The sequence below is a fragment of the Dama dama genome, chromosome 5 (genome assembly GCF_033118175.1).
Source record: "Dama dama isolate Ldn47 chromosome 5, ASM3311817v1, whole genome shotgun sequence".
In the NCBI taxonomy this organism is placed as follows: domain Eukaryota; kingdom Metazoa; phylum Chordata; class Mammalia; order Artiodactyla; family Cervidae; genus Dama; species Dama dama.
The window spans coordinates 41,683,745-41,703,890 of record NC_083685.1 but is presented as its reverse complement, the minus strand read 5'-3'; the positions used below and the strand labels follow the sequence as shown (position 1 = coordinate 41,703,890).

At 35.4% G+C, this 20,146-nt stretch overlaps 2 protein-coding genes across 18 annotated transcripts in view; one reads left to right on the top strand and one right to left on the bottom strand.

Moving 5' to 3' along the window:
• MFSD8 (major facilitator superfamily domain containing 8) overlaps nt 1-20,146 on the top strand; it is an 85,204-nt gene that overhangs the window by 43,637 nt on the left and 21,421 nt on the right. For 10 of the 15 annotated variants that reach the window (XR_009692868.1, XR_009692869.1, XR_009692879.1 and 7 more), the window contains exons 14-17: nt 12,910-12,984; nt 15,717-15,840; nt 17,575-17,715; nt 18,064-18,485. The gene's annotated coding sequence lies outside the window, so the exon portion shown is untranslated. The remainder of the gene's footprint in view (nt 1-12,909; nt 12,985-15,716; nt 15,841-17,574; nt 17,716-18,063; nt 18,486-20,146) is intronic. The other 5 variants (XR_009692876.1, XR_009692875.1, XR_009692874.1 and 2 more) reach the window with 5 other exon arrangements.
• On the bottom strand, nt 1,340-18,176 carry PLK4 (polo like kinase 4). Of its 3 annotated transcripts, none has more exons than XM_061142321.1 (16): nt 18,042-18,176; nt 17,285-17,380; nt 16,473-16,568; nt 16,277-16,391; nt 12,891-13,914; nt 12,051-12,151; nt 9,737-9,873; nt 8,804-8,908; nt 8,342-8,444; nt 6,827-6,976; nt 5,916-6,049; nt 5,731-5,822; nt 5,439-5,583; nt 4,504-4,644; nt 3,158-3,264; nt 1,340-1,983 (listed from the first exon to the last, which is right to left on the bottom strand). In XM_061142321.1, exons 1-16 carry the CDS (start codon nt 18,069-18,071, stop codon nt 1,881-1,883), a joined length of 2,679 nt encoding a protein of 892 aa, XP_060998304.1. In that variant the 5' UTR covers nt 18,072-18,176; the 3' UTR covers nt 1,340-1,880. The 3 variants fall into 3 exon arrangements, with proteins under 3 accessions (XP_060998304.1, XP_060998303.1, XP_060998305.1); XM_061142320.1 differs by having other exon boundaries at nt 1,341-1,983; nt 5,439-5,586; XM_061142322.1 differs by lacking the exons at nt 16,277-16,391; nt 16,473-16,568; nt 17,285-17,380; nt 18,042-18,176 and adding an exon at nt 15,704-15,805 and having other exon boundaries at nt 1,342-1,983; nt 5,439-5,586.

The following is a 20,146-nucleotide window of genomic DNA, read 5'->3' as shown; positions in this document are numbered from 1 at the left end:
AATGTGCATACGAAAAGGAAATTCAACCTGAAAGAAGGGAGTAAAGGAAAAGAAAAGCAACCAATTAGAAAACACAGAATAAGCTGGAAAATAAAATTTTTTAAAAAGTCAGAAATACAACAGAACTATAATGACAGTGAAAATAAATCAGAAATGATAATGTAAACAAAGTAGACTACAGAGCTTATTACATTGGATTGAAAAAATTTAGTTATATAGTATACATAAGAGAAATGCCTGAAACATAAAGACACATTAAGACTGAAAGAGATAATTTTAAAAAATACTTAAATTCAATCAAAGCAAAATATATTTGAGTCTTTAGCTTCAAAATTAAGCTAAGAACGCCCTTATTTCTAAGAGGAATTTCTTACATTTAATCATATTTTTATCCCTGAGAATGGTTTATATAATTTTCTTCCCCAAAGTTGGATTGCCAATGTATTAAAATATGTTAATTCTAATATTGTCAGATTGCTTTTTCATTTATACTCTAATCAACACCTGAGAACGCCCTCATCATGGTAGCAATATGACTTTTTTTTTTTAACCAATCTCTTTGTAAAAGGAAATTATTTTTGTTTTAGCCTTATATTTCTCCAGATGTGGTGAGCATGTTCTGATTCATTTTATGGATTTTCTCCTTTGTGAATTATCTGTTCATATCTTTTGTCCTTTTTTAAATTGGGTTGTTTTTTCTTATTAACTGTGCAATTTATGCCACAAATTATTATCTTCTCATTGCTTTAGACAGCAACCTCCAAATCAGTGTTGAATAACTGTGACAATAGGTATTCAATGGAGTGGCTCTAATATTCTCTGATTATAAAAATTAGCAGGAAAAAAACCACTGTGTAACAGTCTATTATATTTAAGTAGTTTCATTTTATTCCTACTTTACCTTGAGTATTTCATTAAGAATGGCTGTCCCACCATCAAATATTCTTTTTCCTCATGTCGCTCAGTCATGTCTCTTTGTGATTCCATGAACTGTAGCCTGCCAGACTTCTCTGTCCATGGGGATTCTCCAGGCAAGAATACTGGAGTGGGTTGCCATGCCCTTCTCCAGGGGATCTTCCCAACCTAGGGATCGAACCCAGGTCTCACAGATTGCAGGTGGATTCTCTACTATCCGAGCCACCATTCCTCATGTTAATTGAATTGTTGAATTCTTCACTGTTAAAATGTTTATCATTAATATACAGGTATTTTCAGATAAAGGTAGAGAAACAATGTACTTACCATTTAAAAAGTTAATTTTTAAAATTCAATTGCCTCCTCTTGAACAGGCAGTAAGTTTACTAAGTTATTTTAAATTAAGTAAATAAATCAATAAAGTAACTTATCACTGTATTTATTATTTTTTAATAAAATGCATCTGCAGAAATGTTTCATCACAAACTAGTGCTACAAAAATAAATATAAAACAAATATACATGTTCACATATGTTACTTATAACATAAATATACATTATTTACATGTTCAAAATTCAGAAACTCCAGCATGTTTTGTCCATGATTCTTAACATGTCTAAAGTAGGGAAAACAATAAAAAAGCACAAATATACCATACACCATTTATATTTTTGCTTCAAAAGACTGTTCAATACAAACATATAAACACAGTAATTTCAAGGGTGTATGTTCCAAGAGCAAAGTTAGGTGTCCTATTTTAGTCTATGACCACTACATTTTGTGACTCAAGTTCCATTCTGCTTTGTTCGCTCATTGGAAGACAGGCATACCTTTATGGTACAGATTAAAATTCTCTTTTACAGAAAGGCTTTCTGAAGAAGTTTTTTAAAATTAAAAAAAAGTCACTTTACTTGAAAGCCAACAAAAAAGTTATTTATTAAACATATATCTAAAAGGAGCTTTAATCAATGAAAACTAGGAGTTGGATTAGAAAATATCAAAAGGATGGAAGAAAGACACTGTAATTTCTGTTTGATGTATTCTGGTAATTTTTCATTTTCTCCATACCTAAGTGAAGCAGAAGAGAAAAAGATAAAATCATAACTTAATCACTTGGTTTGTATGAATACCAAAAAGCACAGTATATTTTTCAGTAATTCTTCAATGGCAAAAGGCAGTGCAGAAAGATTATACAAAATTATTTATTAAGACACTAAAACATACTCAATTTGTATCCTTTTAAAATAGATCAATTTCTAAACATATTTAAATAATAAAATAGATAAAAAAACTTGAACAGATTTTATACAAGCTGAAAATCTAGATTCCTCATTAAGCTGAAGACCCTAAAGAAAATACAAGCTAAACACATTATAATAACATTCCCATTAAATATCAAAATTTTCCAAACTACCATATCAAGTAAAAATCTGAACTTTTATCTTTGAACATGGGTTCTACCCATTTTATACCTCTATCTTTCCACTTCCTAGAACATTTGGAAGATGTTGTTTTAACAAGACCCCTCAACCTGTGAGTTCTTTAAATGATGGTACTGCATATATACACACAAAAGCGTTGGTAGACACCCACAAACTATGTTTGTCCCAAGTATTTCCTCCACAATAAGCACTTTTCATAAAGTAGCATGTTTGTATTGGCATCATTGGCACCCTACCTCTTTTTAGTAAGTTATGGTTTGAAATGTGGAAACCAAACCACTGCTTTTTGTTGTTGTTGATAGATTTTTCTGTTAGCATACATACTGTATTAGCCTGGCATATACCCTCATTCAGAATTAATATATACATTTAAAAAATTCTTTTAATCATTAATCACTTTACATTAGATCAGGGGATACAGCCTTTCATTTGGGAAAAATAATCTGGTTATCTATTAAAATAAAGATTCCTTGTTTCTGTGTTCTTTTATATAAACTAAATATATTACTTAGAAGTACATTACTTCTGAAAAGGGTCAACTTAGTTAGACTAAAGGAACAGTAAGGCTAAAGCAATCTAACCATCTGGTGTGGATAATACATACCAGCTACCTTACATTCCTGTAGATAATCATAAAATATGTATTAAAAAGACTATGAGCTGCTTTGAATATATAACAGTTTAAATAATAAGATGAACTTTGTCAACATGAAAAGAGTACCTTAAGTCATTTATTTCAACATGTAGAGAAAAAAAATTATAGCAAAGGACTGGATCTCAACCAGTATTTTAAAACTTACCTAGTTGTTTGACCATCTGGTGACGTATAACTAATAGAAGACACTCCTGCCTGCACGACCAGCTGGGACCCATCATTAAACTGAACCCACACAGCTCCACTAGTTAACTAGAAAAATAATAAGCATGCAAAATTACTATACAGTAGAGCATAAATTCTTAAAAGGCACTCATGTTTAACAGGTTTTTCACAAAGTTAAAAAATAACAACAAAAAACAACCCTTCAGGTAACTACAAATTTGGGGCTGTGATGGCAGCAACATTTGAGAATATCCATATTTTTTCAGGTGATTCCTTTAATAGATAGGACATCAGAAATTAAATTTATTCTACATATATCCTGTTTTTCATTAATTTCTACTAGGATGTCTGAACAAGTGTTTTTCCTTTCCCATAATATTTCTAGCTAAGAACCGATTTAGAAAATTACCAAACACTTCCTTAGATTACAATTTTCATCCATTCTTTGTTCTTAGGCCACAAGAATTTTTGTTCTGCCTGAGAATATTACATCTTTGCTTTTGAAACTTGTTCCTTTAGTCACTAATACTTACAATGTGCCTGCCACTCCAGAGTACAGGAATCCAACATTTGAGTTTACACCCAGATTCTGTCAACTAACTAGTAGGAATGTGCAAGTCAACCTATCCATCATAAGCCATAATTTTACTATCTATGAAAGGAGGAGATGGCATCAACTTTACTAGGTTTTACTTTGGGAAATAATGTGACAATGTATGTGAAAAATATGGTACCACATAGGAGGTACTCGGCAAATGCTGCGTTCCCTTCCCTTTATTTCCTACCTCCACAAAGGACTAAGCTGTATTTTACTTCACTGGTGAGTAAAAATTCCATGTGTTATACTCAAAAATCTCCAAAATTCAAGGTTTCAGATAGCATACACATATAGGTTTACACCTACATAAAATTCTTTTAAGTTTGCAATTTGCTGTAGACCCAACTTTAAAATGCAAAAAATCTTTTCTGCCAAATCAAAGTTACTGTACTAATATAGATTACAAATACTTTCTAAAACTTAAAATGCCTAGACATTCTCAAGTCCTAACATTTAGCCATTATCATGATCTCTACTTTAAAGACAAATGGCAAAAACAGGTCACCTAGGCCCTAGCAAGCAATTTGGTATCAACAGTATCTAGAGTTTTCCAAGTGTATACAAATAAAAAAACTTGAAAATTATTAATGACATACCCAGTGCAAAAAAGGTGTAAAAACTTTCTTGCAAAGAGAAATCTTTAATTTATATTTTTTGGTCATTGTCAATCACTGTGGAAACCAAATTATTACATACTTAGAAAACTCACTTTCCTAAAAGCTGCTCACCTGTGTAGCCCAACCAACATTTTTCACAAAAACAGACTTCAAAAGTTGTGCTGATTTAGGGAGACAATCTTTAAGACTTCTAGGAGAGCTGTTTGTTTCAGAAGCTGCACCCCTAAGGCCAAGTCCTTCATCTGTAACCACCTACAAACAGTAAAAGAAAGGAAGATATCATTCCTCAGCATTCTAATAAGTCAACCTCAGCAAAAGTAGAAAATGACCAGATTTTCATTATCTTAATTTATAAAAAAGAAAAGGTAAAAAAATATAGTCACATTCTAGAAAATAAATGCACAGGATAGGAAAAAAACATTTTCATTTTGGTAGATTTCTTTTATTTATTTCCCCAAAGAAAAAAACATTTTCATTTTGGTAGATTTCTTTTATTTATTTCCCCAAAGATATAATTTTTCATAGCTACAATTATAAATGTTTGTGAATACACACATACACACACACACAGACCTATCTTTAATCTTATATTTTACTACAGTGCTATATCATCTTCATTGGCATGATAGTTCATTTGGTAAAAATATGTTTATTTAACCATGATCCTATCATGGATATTAAGGAAATTAATGGTATTTTACTAGCAAAAATAAAAGTATATATATGTTAGTATATTTGGTGTTTTCCCTGAGAAGTCAGGTTAGGCCTTGCTGAGGTAATGCTTAAACTGAGAGCTGCAGGCAGAGAAAGCAAGCCATTAAAGGGTTCAGGAAAAGAATTCCAGGTCAAGTGAACAGCATGTGAAAAGGCCCTAAGAGTTTGACATAATTAAGCCCAGAGAGTGCTGGGGTAAAGTAGTTCAGGATGAGGCTGGAAAAGTAGCTAGGTGATAGTAAGACCACAGTCAGGTTATTTTAATTTTATATCAAGGACATTAGGCAATCATTGAAGAGTTTAAAGTACAGAAGTGACATATATTTACTTACAGGAGGATTAAGTACTGGTGCCTGTTTCGGAGAAGCAGCACTATTTATGATCATTCTATTCAGAGATGGTGTCTCTCTCACTGGGTAGTTTGGATCCACAGGAGGAGGAGGTGTTAAGGCCTTAGGTGAACTAGTACTACTAGGTCTTCTGAAGGAGAAAGACATGTCAAATACATTCCCTTAAAGCTCTCAATTTACAGAAAACAGAAGAATGCTCATAATGTAAACACTAAACTTAAAAAAAAAAATTCTACACATTTTACTCATACTTAATAAATTTTCAAACATTTACCTTCCTACGATTATGGGGAAAAAGGGAGCACTTCCACTTTTCTTTTCCTCTTCTGAAATTATTGATTCCAGTGCTAAACAAATATGGTGGCCCTGTTTTAAAAGAGTGCTTTCTGTCATTGCTTCACCTATGTCATTTGTAATGTTATTAACTGGTTAAAAAACCTACTAAAAGTAGGTACATACCTCATTAGCATGGTTCAGATACATTTTTATCTCCTCTTTCAAGCTATTAACTTCACTTTCACCTTTTAAGGTGTAAGATCTGCCAGTCTTTTCGATCACCTGGATTAAATCTTCTGTTTTGTGTATCTTTGCTCCTTAAAAAATAAGCAGAAAATGCTTTATCATTTCCATAAATATTCATTATATGTATATGAATATATGTATATATGTGAATATATATGATATTATATTCATTATAATACTCCAGTATATAATAGCTCCTAGATCAAGGTAAGATTTACATTTACTCATTGGCCATTAATAAAATGAGGCTCTCAAAGTAGTATTCCAATAAATATATGCCATTTTTCTTTTCTGACTATATCTGGCTTAAGTTTGAAACTTTTATATTTTTCAAAAACTACTACTGATACAAGTATGTAAGTAAAGGAAAGCTCTAATTATGTGTGAGTATATATTCTATGTGTCCCTTAGGACACATAAAGGAGGAAACTTTACAGATTAAAAAGTGAACATCTTTATGTATTTAGAAAATAAGATTCTGTTTCAACCATACCCTTTTGCAAAGTTTATTATTCTAAAAATTTGGTATATGTCCATTTAAGTTCTAATAAGAAGTAGGATATCAATCAGAATATTGTTAAATACACACACGCACACGTGCACACACACACACACACACACACACACTTGCTGTGCTAGGGAATTCGCTGGTTCTCTAGTGGTTAGGATTTTGAGCTTTCCTTCCTGTGACCTGGGTTTAGTCCCTGGTCTGAGAACGGAGATCCCACAAGCGCATGATGTGGGCAAAAAAAACAAACAAACAACTATGCTGAATTAAAAAAACAAACCTACAACTACAAAGTTACAAGCTAAAGGGGAAAAAATAACCATTTCTAAATGGCACTTACCATCATAAAACCAAACCTCAAAATCAGCACCAGGGGAATTCTCCATCAAAACACATTTAGCATATCTTGTAAAATAAGTAATTTTGGGAGATTTAGATCTTACAAGCTGTACAAATCTGGAAGCATATTGATATTTTCGCCAGTACTTTTCTAGGCAGAGAAAAGAAAGAAGTTACCTAATCTTAGGGAATTAAAATGTTGACATAAATTCAATAACAGTCTTGATATTTCTACTCTTTCTCCAAAATTTAAGTCGAAAGTTAATTCCATTACCCACAGTTAATAATCCTATTACCAAAATAAAAATATTTTAGAGATGTAAGTCTACTATTTTAATGAAAACTAAAGACAGTATAATAAAATTCCCAAGATGTATGTAACAAAATCTGATGGATTAGTATCATGACTATTAAAAAAAAAAATCTCTCTTTGAATCACTGACTCCTTACTATAAGTAAGATAATGACTCTAGGAAAGTTTTAATAAATGAAATGAAAAGAGTTCTATCTAAGATATCAGAACCAAATGACTTTGAGAAAAAGAAATGTAGCACTTTTTATATTAGTAAAGTACAGCATGTTAAATTTTTGTAGTTCCCTGTAACCATGGTCATTTATGGGCTTCCCTGGTGGCTCAAGACGGTAAAGAATCTGCCTGCAATGTAGAAGACCTGGGTTCAATACCTGGATCAGGAAGATCCCCTGGAGGAGGGCATGGCAACCCACTCCAGTGGCTCTTGCCTGGAGAATCCCCATGGACAGAGGAGCCTAGCAGGCTATAGTCCATGCGGTCACACAGAGTTGGACACGACTGAAGCGTCTAAGCAGCAGGAGCAGCAGTGGTCTTAATAGTCTTGCCTACCTGCTTTAATTCTAATAAGGTTAGGTTAGATAGGTTCTCTCATTTGCTTAAGTCACCTTAGGGAAGTCTTACTACTCAGTGCTTAATTTTCTAATTCATAATATCCAGAAACGGAACTGGGAATCAAATTTGGTTAACCACAAGTACAAGGGATCATTATGTAGCACAGAAAGATTTCAAAAGCCAAAAACCAGATACTTCATGTTGAATTTTTAACACTATTCTAGACAAACTGTAACTAAACAAGTGTACAAAGTATATTTGTGGACACATGACTAACATTCCAGAGTTAGTTTTTCCTTAAATAAAATTCCATTATAACACATAACATAAATCCATGGCTGATTCATATCAATGTATGACAAAACCCACTGGAAAAAAAAATAATAATAATAAATAATAATAATAATAAAAATAATAAAAAAATAACTGAAAAAAAAAAACAAAAAACAAAAAAAAAAACACATAACATGCCTCAACACTGAATTAGTAAGGTACAGCACATATCACCAGATATAAAGTTATAAGAACATAACTTACAGCCCAAATGAAGTCAAGATATTTACAATTTATGATATCCACATGTATAGAGTTTATGTCTATGGATTTATATAAATCCATTATCTAAATTTATTCCCTGGTAAATTTACATACCTGGTAAATTATCAAAACTGTACCTACTGATATTATCAGTAGGTGAGGGTGGTCTATCAGCAAGAGGAAAACCTCTTCCATCATTTGGATAATAAACAGTGATCTGTCAAAAAATTTTAAGAATTCTAATTATATGCCATTAAGTTAACTATATTTTGTCACTAAAATTATAAAAAGAGCTCACATGAATATTAAATTTTATCTTTATTGAAAACATAAATACTCTCTAAAAGTAATTTTTTCACTGTCTAAACTTAAGCCTAAAGTTTAGATTTTGTTACTAGTTATAATTATTTTTTAAACCACACTACTTTATTTTAGTATGCTATTTTAGTTTTTGAATTCCATATATACTATCATATCAGGAAAAGTAATTTAAAAAATTGTTTTGTAATAGAATGAATGGAATGGTAAATACTTAAGTGATGCAGCTGCAAGATAATAAAAGTGAATCCACATTACCATACTCCCATCACTAGATATCTGAAGAACTTCTTTCACATAGTCTTGAGATGCATAATCCTTCAGAAGCTCCACACATACCTCCTCTGAATCAAGTATGCTCACCTTAAAAAAAAAAACAAACTAAAATCAATAACAATTATTTATTAGAACATTCTGACATATATATTAGTGAAGAGCAAAGTACTTAACCATGGCAGAAACAAAAATTCACGTAAAAACAAAATAGCTGCTTCACTGCAGTAGTCTAGGTCACAGGTGTATTTGAGCACAACTGTGAAACATAAGGAGCCCAGGTGAGATGGTGTAATGAGGTGTGAAATAACCAGTGAGCAGAAAGGAAGCAGAAGGTAGGGTGGAGAATTCAAGGACTTTGGAAAGAACAGCACTCCAATTAAAGGCAAGACTGGGTGAAATGGAAAACAAGGGACAAACAGGATGAATAGGGAATTAAAAAATAAAAATCACTATTCCCAATACACACATTAAAAAAAAAAATCCTCAACTTATTTTTCATATCCCTGTTAAAACATTAATAGTTTGAGATGTTAAAAAGTTGTATTTTCTAGTTTATCTTTTTGAGACTGGATTAAATGTAGAAACAATAAAAACAAAAGATAATACTAGATGTTAATTTAGTGATTAGGATTGTGAATAATATTTAACACAGCATTTAACCAGTATTACTTCTAAATGTTTTTCATTATCAATAATTTAAAGTTCATATCAGTTCACCATTCTTAAAGTATCTAGAAGAAAACAATGGCTATTTTTCCATAAACATGCAATCTCTTTTCTCTTATGTGAGTTTATCAAGTACATATAAAAAATGCAGAGACATTATAGAGAACTGAAAAGATACCATGTTTGATACCTGAAACCATATACTCAAGGAAAACATCATACAGTGATTTAGAAAAATAACAGACATACCACGGCCTTTTTGGTTTTCTGTCGGATTGGTTTTAACCTATAAGCAGTCAAAGGAGATGTAATGCTCCGTAATGTACGCTTCTGATAGACCGATGGTGGCTCCACACCCCTAGTCTTGCTTTGTTCAGAAGAAGGATCTAAGCCAAAAATAGATTCTTGTTGAATTATTCCAGGTTTAGTGTGATATGCAGTCATATATTTCACGGTATTCAAATGTTTTACAGAACATGCATTATTAGAAGCACTGGGGCTCCTTTTGGCTCTTGTACCAGTCTAGGCATTTCCTAATGTGTCCTGCAAATCTGGACGGCCCTGGAAGTCTCTGTTTGGGCTAATACTGTTGTGCTCAGTAGTTTCTCTTAAATGAGCTACAATATACATAAAATAAAGCAACTTAGTGAATAATTAAAGTCAAGTCTACACAAAACAATGTCATGCTGGTTACAACAGCATACTTTTTTATGAAGAACAAAAGAAATCTAGTTAAAAAACTCATAATTTTTCAGTTTAAGATATGGCATAGGGGACTTCTCTGGCAGTCCAGCCATTAGGAATTGGTGCTTTCACAGCCGATGGCCTGGGCTCAATCCCTGGTCCGGGAACTAAGATCCCACAAGCCATGCAGTGCAGCCACAAAAGAGAAAAACATATGGCATAATAAAATAGTGACTTATGACTTTAAAAGGATATTTTAAGCTAGCCTGCAAAGGAATACCTTAAAGTCTAAGACTAAGAAAGAAAAGATACCAATATGAAATTAATTTTTCAATCAAAGCAAAAACTAGTCATCTACTAAATGGGTCACCTACTAATACTAAACAAGCAACTGCCAATGCTGCAATAAATACAGATTTGAGAGGAGTTCCCAAATAATCATTCTACATAACATGTAAGCTAAGGACTATTTCATTTTTACTTACAAAATATGCAACTAAAGCCAAAACACACTAAAATATACAAAATAGCTTTAATATCATTAATACTTAATATTACGAATGTTATTTGTAGCTACATTTCTAAAAAAGCTCTTGTTGAACTTTACCTATTTAAATTTTATATATCAACAGTTCTAGAGTTCACATGGAGACATTATTTTTTAAAAAGCCCTTAGAATGATTAGAGTATATAAAACTTTGTAAGGCAATTTTTCTAATTCTAAATCTAGAAATCTGTATCTCGGTTTTCCCCTTAAGTGACTTTTACATGCCTCCCCCTCCTCACTACCATTATAATAGGAAATATCTTATATCAAATAATATACTTTAAAATTGTAGCAGCACTACTAGAGTATTATAAACAAGGTTACCCCAGACATGTCCATGTTACCAAATAAAAAGTATCTATAAATACAGTAGAAAGTTAAGTACAAGATTTAAGCACCGGGCAGTTTTATAGTTTAAAACACATAAGGTTGAATTATCAGCTTTAACAAGTACACATAAAAAGACTAATTATCTTTTGGGCTCTTGAAAATAATACACACACAAAAAAATAGACTTGTGGTGACAAAACAACTCTACTTAAATTACACCCATATATTATGTACTCTGTCTGAAGTAATATGATACTTAGTAAGAAATTATCTTCTCCTCTCCATATGTTTCTTCCATATGTTTTTTTTTTTATTCTCACTTTTCCCCATAATTATTTTCCAACCCACTTCTGTGAATCTAGCATGTTCATTAAGGAGAAATGTTTAACTTTCAAACTGTGGATCTATAAATGAAATAATGACTTAATGACAGCTGTTTAACACTGTTTAGGTTTTAGTAGCTGTGTAGTGTATGCGAGGTTCCATTGGTATACTATGATATCCATACCCCCTTACAGTTAAAAATAAAATCAACCATCTTTTGATTATTTTATAGGTACTGATAAGGTACTTATTACAGAGAGACTGCGAGAGCAGAGGGGTTAGAGACTAAAGTCTCTGAGTCAGACTGCGTGGGTCAGACTTGTGTCTCTTCCATTTATGGACAGTGTGGCTTGGCAAATTACGCTTTGTGCACTGTAACTTCCTCATTTGTAAGACAGGATTAATAATAGTGTCTTCCTTGTATAGTTTTTGTGAGAATTTAAGAAGTTAATACATGTTAAGCATTAAGGACGGTGGTTGATGCAGTAAATACTCAAGATGCATTGTTATTACTATCACTATAGTACTATAACTATATTACTAATAGTTATATTACTGTTATAACTAGGTTTATTCAAAATGCCATTATTTCCTTAAGAAAACCCAAAGAGAAAGCCGCAATGCTTGCTAAGTGGCCAAATTATTAATATTTTATTAAATAGTCCATTAAAAACTCACCATTTATTTGCAGATTCCCAAACCATTGTTGCACCATTTCAGTCTGAGGTGTCTGGTCAGGAAATGGAAAGGGAGTTTTTCCTTGACAAAGATGATTGGAGCTAAAGAAAGAAAAAAATTTTTCCATAAACTAATAAAAAATTATCTGATAATAACTTTGTAAGATAAAAACACTTTAAAAAGAGAGATTTCTTTTGATACGAACACCTAAAAACTTTTAGATTAATAGCAGAACCCAATATTTACGTTAACTAAATTGTCTCTACGAAGCTAAGTTCCCATGCCAAAATGCCCATGGCACTGTGACACTATTTCTATATGGCTACTATCCTCTTGTAATTTAAGAATAAAAACTAGAGGAAAAAAAAAACAAAAACACTAGTTACTAAAAACCTAGTCTTCACGTAAGAAGCAGGTAACAGTACGATTACTCATCACTTAAGCTCAGCTATTCTCTATTTGTGTGTGTGTGTGTGTGTGTGTGTGTTTACGTATGGTTACTGTTAAGAGTACTTTAGGGATCACACATGTTTAAAATATGATATACTGCACTGGAGACCTGCTTCATATAAAATTAAACATGACACTATCAAAGTATTAAACGCATACTACAGATACATCCATGAGCACATATTCTCATTTTAATTCTTAACCACAATCCAAAATTATCATTCTGGTTCTCTCCCTATTTAAAAATAGAAATCATAGTTAAGAAGTGCCCCAGGAATATCTGATAGGGTTAGAAAAAAGGTACCCACAACCTTAGTTACAGCAGCTTCATGTTTGTGATAATACAATGCTTGTCTAAAAGTAAAATGCTTTTGATAGAATTATTCTTACAGTGCTTGATTGTTATCAGGTCCTTCAAAAGATCCAGAACTATTGGATGTCTTTTCCTTAAAGAAGTGAAAAATATTAGCATCGTTGTTTGTGGGTGAGTATTTTCCATTTTCCTCCGCTCCTGATCGTTTGGGTTTTGAAAGCATTTCTGCTGAGTAACATCGTTCCATTGTGTATGTTTTCACTCGAGACTGACTATGAGAAGTCTCAGATCTATCAGAGGAATGGGCTCTACGAAGGTATCGAGAATGTGGCCTTTCTTCTGCCTCTTGGATCACTCTTCCCCTTCCACTATTACTGGTTTCTTGTTCTTGATTGCCCCATGGAGTATAAAAGCTGCTTCCATCTCCTGAAGAAGAAAAATCACTTGGATTTTTATTCTTTGGAAATACAGTCATTTTATTTGGGAGTGGCTGTTCAATCAAAAGTCGTCTTCTGTCAAATAAACTACCACTTATACTGGTACTGGAAGAAGCTGTAATTGCTGTAGAAATTGTGGCATGTCCACTATCAATAGAGTCTTCTACAGTTCCTAAATCCTTACTTTTTTTTGAAGAATTTCGGGACATAAAAGGATGATCTAATACTGAAGACAGACTTAAACGATCTGCTGGATTTCTACGAAGTAACTGGTGAATAAGGTCCTTGGCTTCTCTTGACAAAAAAGTTGGCATTTCATAATCTGCCAATACTACTTTATTTAATGTGTTCTTGACCGTGTCAGTGTCAAAAGGCGGTCTCCCAATAAGTAATGTATAAAACATACAGCCCAAGGACCAAATATCAGATTCAAGTCCATGTGCACTTCGAGTTGCAATTTCTGGAGAAATGTAATTAGGAGTTCCACATAACGTATAGTGCTTTTCATGTGGCATTTTCAACTGAGTTGCCAGCCCAAAATCAGCAATCTTGATGTTCATATTACGTGTAAGTAAGAGATTAGAAAGTGTGAGGTCCCGGTGCAATATACCATGCGAATGGAGATATAACATGCCTGTGATGATTTGGTGCATGAAGTGTCGAGCTGTTAGAATGCAAAAAATAAAAGTTACAACTTAGAAAATCTGAAGATTCAGTATTTAGAATACATTATGAAACCCAAGTACATAAGCTAATATTACAATTAGTGAACTGGTTTGTGGCTTAGTTTCACCAACCAAAATACCACTCTGATAATTTTATAATATTCTTTAATATTTCCCTTTAAGACATCTAGGCACTCCTTTTAATCTTTGTCCTTTACAACTGATGAGTTTTCTAATACAGTTAAGGGATGCTTACTTTTATTAAGAATGGAGAGTGACTAGAGTTAACCAGGGTAATCACAAGTCCATAGAAATTAAGAGAAAATATTTATAATTAAACAAAAAATTCATAAATACACTCAAATTGTAAAAAAGAGAGAAGCAACCTAAAGTTCCTTTAATGTCCCCATGTTCTGCGTGCATACTCAGTCATGTCTCTTTGCGATCTCATGAACTGTAGCCCACCAGGTTCTTCTGTCCATGGGATTTCCCAGGCAAAAGCTGGAGTGGGTTGCCATTTCCTTCTCCAGGAGATCTTCTTGAGCCCGGGATTGAATCCGTATCACCTGCATCTCCTGGATTAGCAAGTGGATTCTTTACCACTTTACCACCTGGGAATTGGCCAACTATACTTTCTCTTCTGTGAACAGTTTCTTTATATCCCTCATCCATTTTCCTATTCAATTGCCTTTTTCTTTTTAGGCATGCCTTATGTTTCTTTTTTGGTTGCGCTGGGTCTTTGCCGCTGTGTGTGGGCTTTCTCTAGTTGCAGCGAGCGGGAGCTACTCTTCACTGCATGGTGCATGGGCTTCTCACTGTGTGTGCAGCGCACAGGCTCTAGGCGCGTGGGTTTCAGTAGTTGTGGCACCCGGCTCAACAGTTTGGACTGACTGGTTCTAGAGCACGAGCTTAGTCTCTTCGTGGCATGTGGAATCTTCTGGGTCAGGGATTGAACCTACGTCCGCTGCATTGGCAGGGGGACTCTTAACCACTGTACCACCAAGGAAGTCCAGGCATGCCTTATATTTTAAATATTAATTGGCCAGCCATTTATTTTATAAATATTTTCTTCCTATCTTTAACTTTGAAATCCGTTGACAGTATCTTTTGCCATATACATTCTTGGTTTTAATTAAATTGGTAATTCGTTTCCTTCCTATTTTTTCTAAGTTATGTCTTACATAAGAAGCCCCTACTATTACACAGTATTATGAAAAAATACAGTATTCATCATCAATATGTATATGAATTTATTTTCAATTTGTATAATGTTCTTACTTTCAGTCTAAAGATATAAACAGTTCCATGATTCTTAATATGTGTGACCAAATTGTTTTCTAAATGGGTTAAATATAGAATCAAATGGACAAAAAGCCTGTCAACAACTATCTTTCTTAGATTTCAATCTAGCCTGCAATCTGAGTTAGCAGGGTAAGATAATTTGAAAACAATCATTTCTGGAATGTCCCTGGTGGTCCAGTGGGTAAGACTCCAAGCTCCCAAATCAGGGGGCCCGGGGTTCAATCCCTGCTCAGGCAACTAGATTCTGCATGCATGCCACACTGAGTCTGCAAACCTCAGTGAAGATTCTGGGAGCTGCAACTAAGATGCAGCACAGCCTAAATAAATAGACAGATAGAAAACAATCATTTGTGTGATGATACATGGACCTTACTTGATCCTAATCTGAAATATAAAAATGTTACTTCTAAGAAACTGTGGAAGCTGAAACTGACAATGTGTTTGATAGTAAGGAATTATTAGGTGTGATAGTGACTTTGTGCTTACTTTTTTTTTTAAGTCTGTCTCACTTAGAGATAAAAAGATGTCTATGATTTGCTTCAAAACACTCCAGGGCACTGGGGGAATAAGAAGAGTAAGATGAAACTATTTGACCATGAGTTGACAGTTTTGAAAGACGATTGGTAAGTTCATAAGGGCTCATTATTATTACTCTCTCAGTTTAAATGTCTGACATTTTCTACAGCAAATGGTTTCAGCAGGTACTTGTGTTTGACTTAGAAACTACTTTATAGTCACCAATAGCATTTTTTCTAAAAAACTTTTTCTAGATGTCAAAGGATACACATTAAACTGTGAACAATGATTTAAAATGTTGTTTTTAAAAGAAGGATAGTAAATTTCTCCTTCTACTTTATTTCTGTAACACCTAAATTATTCACATGAACTAACAGCTGTTTAAAGTTTGGTGGGGGGGAACAGTCTCCTTTTGTAGCCTAAAGTAATAATTGGAACAGTTTTACTAAACATTACAAAATAGTACATTCTTCAAAACTACAAAAAGTAAAACTCATATCTACCAAAAATTTTTTTTTAAAGAAGAAAAGAAGAATGGCCTACCTTCATTTTCTGAGAATGGTTTTCTTCTATTTTTTAAATACCTGTTCATTTCTCCATTATGGCACATTTCTAATACTAGGTACACATAATTGTTATCTTCAAAATAGTTATATAGCTGAAATGTAAAAGGGTGTAATAAATTATAATAGAGAAAAATTCAATGTCCTTGGCCACTTTTGTAAAATGTGTATCTTACCTCCAAGATAGAAGGATGTTTCAATTGGCAATGTATTTTCACCTCATTTTGGACTCTCTGTACCATTCCAGCTTTGTACATGGCTTTCTTATCTATCTAAAATAACATGAGAGTTTTAAACATTCATGATAAACTTTCAAATGTGAATTTGTCATGTTAACTTTGAAAAAAGAAAATATACTTTGAAATATTCTTTTGTCCTTTTATCTACTTTTTAGATCAGTTTATTCTGTTGTGTTTCCCCCATGCACCCAGCAGAGTGCTTGGCAGAATGAACATTCAATAAGTTTCTCCAATGCATTCCAATATACTCTACCAACTTAAAGAATTTATAGCTCAACTATCATATCTATGGTAACAACAATACAAATTTAGCAAAGTTTTAAAAGAAAACTTCCCTTCCCTTTTCCTACTGGTTTAGGTGTTTCTTAATCTGCTTATGTTAGTCCTGTTAGACTGACTCCTAACAATCAAGAATGGTATTTTAGCTTGTTACAGTGCAAAACAGAATTATGCACAAGGGTATTCTTCTTCTTATAAACAAATTATTGTTTGTTCTTTGATTTCTACCAATCACTCCAAGTATGCATAATTAGAACAGATACCAGATCTAATAAACATTAATAAAGATAAGGCATTTGTTTAAGATATCCTTAAATTCAGCTGTTGGAATTACTGTCTTTTGCTTAAGCAATGGGTTTTTTACACCATAAAGAAAAGGCTGGCAGGTAAGGAGTTTCTAACATCTCAAGTAGCAAACCTCTCTAGTTATTTGCAAGGTAGAAGTGAGAAACTGATTAATACATTCTTACCATTTTGATTGCAACTTCCAAACCAGTGTGAATGGACTCAGCTCTATAAACACCAGCAAATGATCCTTTACCAAGCAGATTTCCAACTCTAAAATCCTTAAAAGTTAAAATTAAAGAATATGTGTGATGATTTCCAGAAGTAGAAAGAGAAATAGGAAGGAGCTGGAAAGAGAATAAAAAGGATGGAAAGAAGAATTTGCATTTAAAATTCAAGCAGGTATTACACCTCGATACAGCTGGTGTCTGGGGTGGACAGCATGTTGACGCCTTGTGTGTCTGTGAACTTCCAGGCTGGTTTCTAGATATAGCACCCTAATCATCTGGTTCCTCAACCTCTGCGTAGACTCAGCAACCTCCTCCCTCCTCCCGCCTCCAGCCAACCCCTGAGAGCGAAGGGCTGGAACGGAATCCCGCCGCAGCTCCCGCCGGAGGTAACCGCCATCCCCTTGGAGAAGGGGGAGACACCCTAGCCCTGCTCTAGCGCGGCAGCTCCGGCGGGATCGCTGACCATGGGGCGCGGTGGCTACGGACAGAAGGGCGGAGCCGCGAGGGACTCACCTGTCCCACCGCCGCCGCATCTCCGAGGGGCGGGCCGCCCCGCCCCCAAACAGCCAGGCCGGGTGGTTGGGACCCTCCCCAGGCACTTCGGAGCCCGCCCTGCAGCTGTTAGCTTCGTCTTATCCCCTTCCTGCCAGGGTCTCGAGACCCGGCGCTCCGACTCCCGCCCGCCCTACTGGGGACTGCCGAGTCTTTTCACCTCGATCTTTTCTCCGATGCAGGTCGCCATATTTCCAGGCCGCGGCCCGTGCTCCCCGGATCAGCTCCCTTCACGCAGTTCCTTCGAGGCAGCACTCCAAGCAGCCAGCGGGTCTTGGCGCCCATCAGGCTTGGCTCTCTAGGCCGCCGCTCTTGGCGACGACAGCACAGCCACCGAAAGGTCTCCCGGACACCTTCCGAGGCCTGGGCGGCGCCTCCGCGCTCCCATTTTGAAAAACTCCCGCCGGTGGCTGTCCTCAGAGGTTGGAGGTGACGTAAGGAGGCGGGTCGTTCCGAAGAGGCTGAGCGGGGCCGAGCATGCGTGGTAGGCGCCTTAGCCCGCCTGCCCCTGCACGAGGACCGGAAGTGTTTCGGCGTCCTGCAGCTTGGCCGGAAGTGTTGGCAGTTCGGCATTTGGGGGACCTGCTCCAGACGGATAAAAAAGGTAACTTAGAATATGGTCATTTACATACGTCAGGGTGTGAAAAGGTCCTGCTTCCAATTCTGTAAAGGACCTAAAATAATTTTTAAATTCCAAATACTTAAAGTTGACGGAACAGCTTGTTGTTCAGTCTTTCCCAACACTTAAAACTCATTATCTAACTTAAGCAGCCCTTTACATCTCAGTGCTTACTCCAGTGTTTCATAACTGAAATGAGTGGACGCGGTACTTTAAGAACATGGACTCCTTTATTTGTTTTGGTAAATTTCTATTAATTACAATGCTATTTGTGTAGTAACTCATGTTTGAGAGATCTTACACACGTGTGATAATGTATGTCGACTTAAATGCAAAACGTATGAGTTACGAGTTAAGTTTTACTTGAGGCAAAATGAGGTTAATAAATAGGCGGGAGACAGCATTTCAGATAGCTCTGAGAAAATTGCTACAGAGGCAGGAGGGGAAGGTTAGTATATATATGTGTTCCTGGTGAAGGGGGAGTACAGTGCAGTCAAGCACATATTTTTTGCATAATGTTTCTGCTAGTCTGCTGCTACCTCTACAAGTATTTTAACTCATGTGCTGCTGCAGCTGCTGATTTTCAACACTCATGAAAGGAGTTCAGGGTGGAGGGCGGAAGTGAGGCACTCTGCTCTGTAAAAAGCTGGCAGAACAGGTCTTCAAATAGATATTTTCAGGAGCCGATTTTATGAGCCCAATTCTTATACCTTCTTATATCTAGAAAAACACTAGAATCCTCATGGTGAAGACTGTTTCTCCTGACTAGCAAAAAGCTTCTTTACGGTCTCAGCCACCAGGGAAGTCCCAAGAAGGAAATGGAAACCCACTCCAATATTCTTGCTTGGAGAATCCCATGGACAGAGGAGCCTGGTGGGCTACAGTCCATGGTGTTGCAAAGACTCTGACACGACTGAAAGTGACTTAGCATGCATGCATAATCATGCAAAATCCACCCTTCACCTTAGGATTCTCTTTTTTGAAAAAAATGTATAGTGACATATATCCATCATTATAGTATTTTCACTGCCCTAAAAATCCTCTGTACTCCTGTCCACCTCTCTCCCATCCCCAGTGCTACCTGCTAAGTCGCTTCAGTTGTGTCAGACTCTGCATTCCACTGGACTGCAGCTGGCCAAGCTCCTCTGACCATGGCAATAATACTGGAGTGGGTTACCATCCCCTCCTCCAGGGGATCTTCCCAACCCAGGGATCGAATCCATGTCTCTTAAAGTCTCCTGCACTGGCAGGTGAGTTCTTTAGCGCCTGGGAAGCCCCACTGATCTTTTTACTCTCTCCATAGCTTTGAATTTTCCAAAATGTTGAATAGTTGGAGTCATATGGAATGTAGCCATTAAAAGATTAGCTTCTAACTTAGGAAATATGCATTTAAGTTTCCTCCATACCTTTTCATGGTGTGTTACCTCACTTGTTTCAGTGCTAAATAATGTTCCACTGGGGCTTCCCGCATGGCTCAGCGGAAGAGAATCCGCCTGTAATGCAGGAGAGACAGGAGATGTGGTTCGATCCCTGGGTCTGAAGGATTCCATGGAGAAGGAAATGGCAACCCACTCCAGTATTCTTCCATGGAAATCCCATGGACAGAGGAGCCTGGCGGGCTACAGTCCATGGGTCACGAAAAGAGT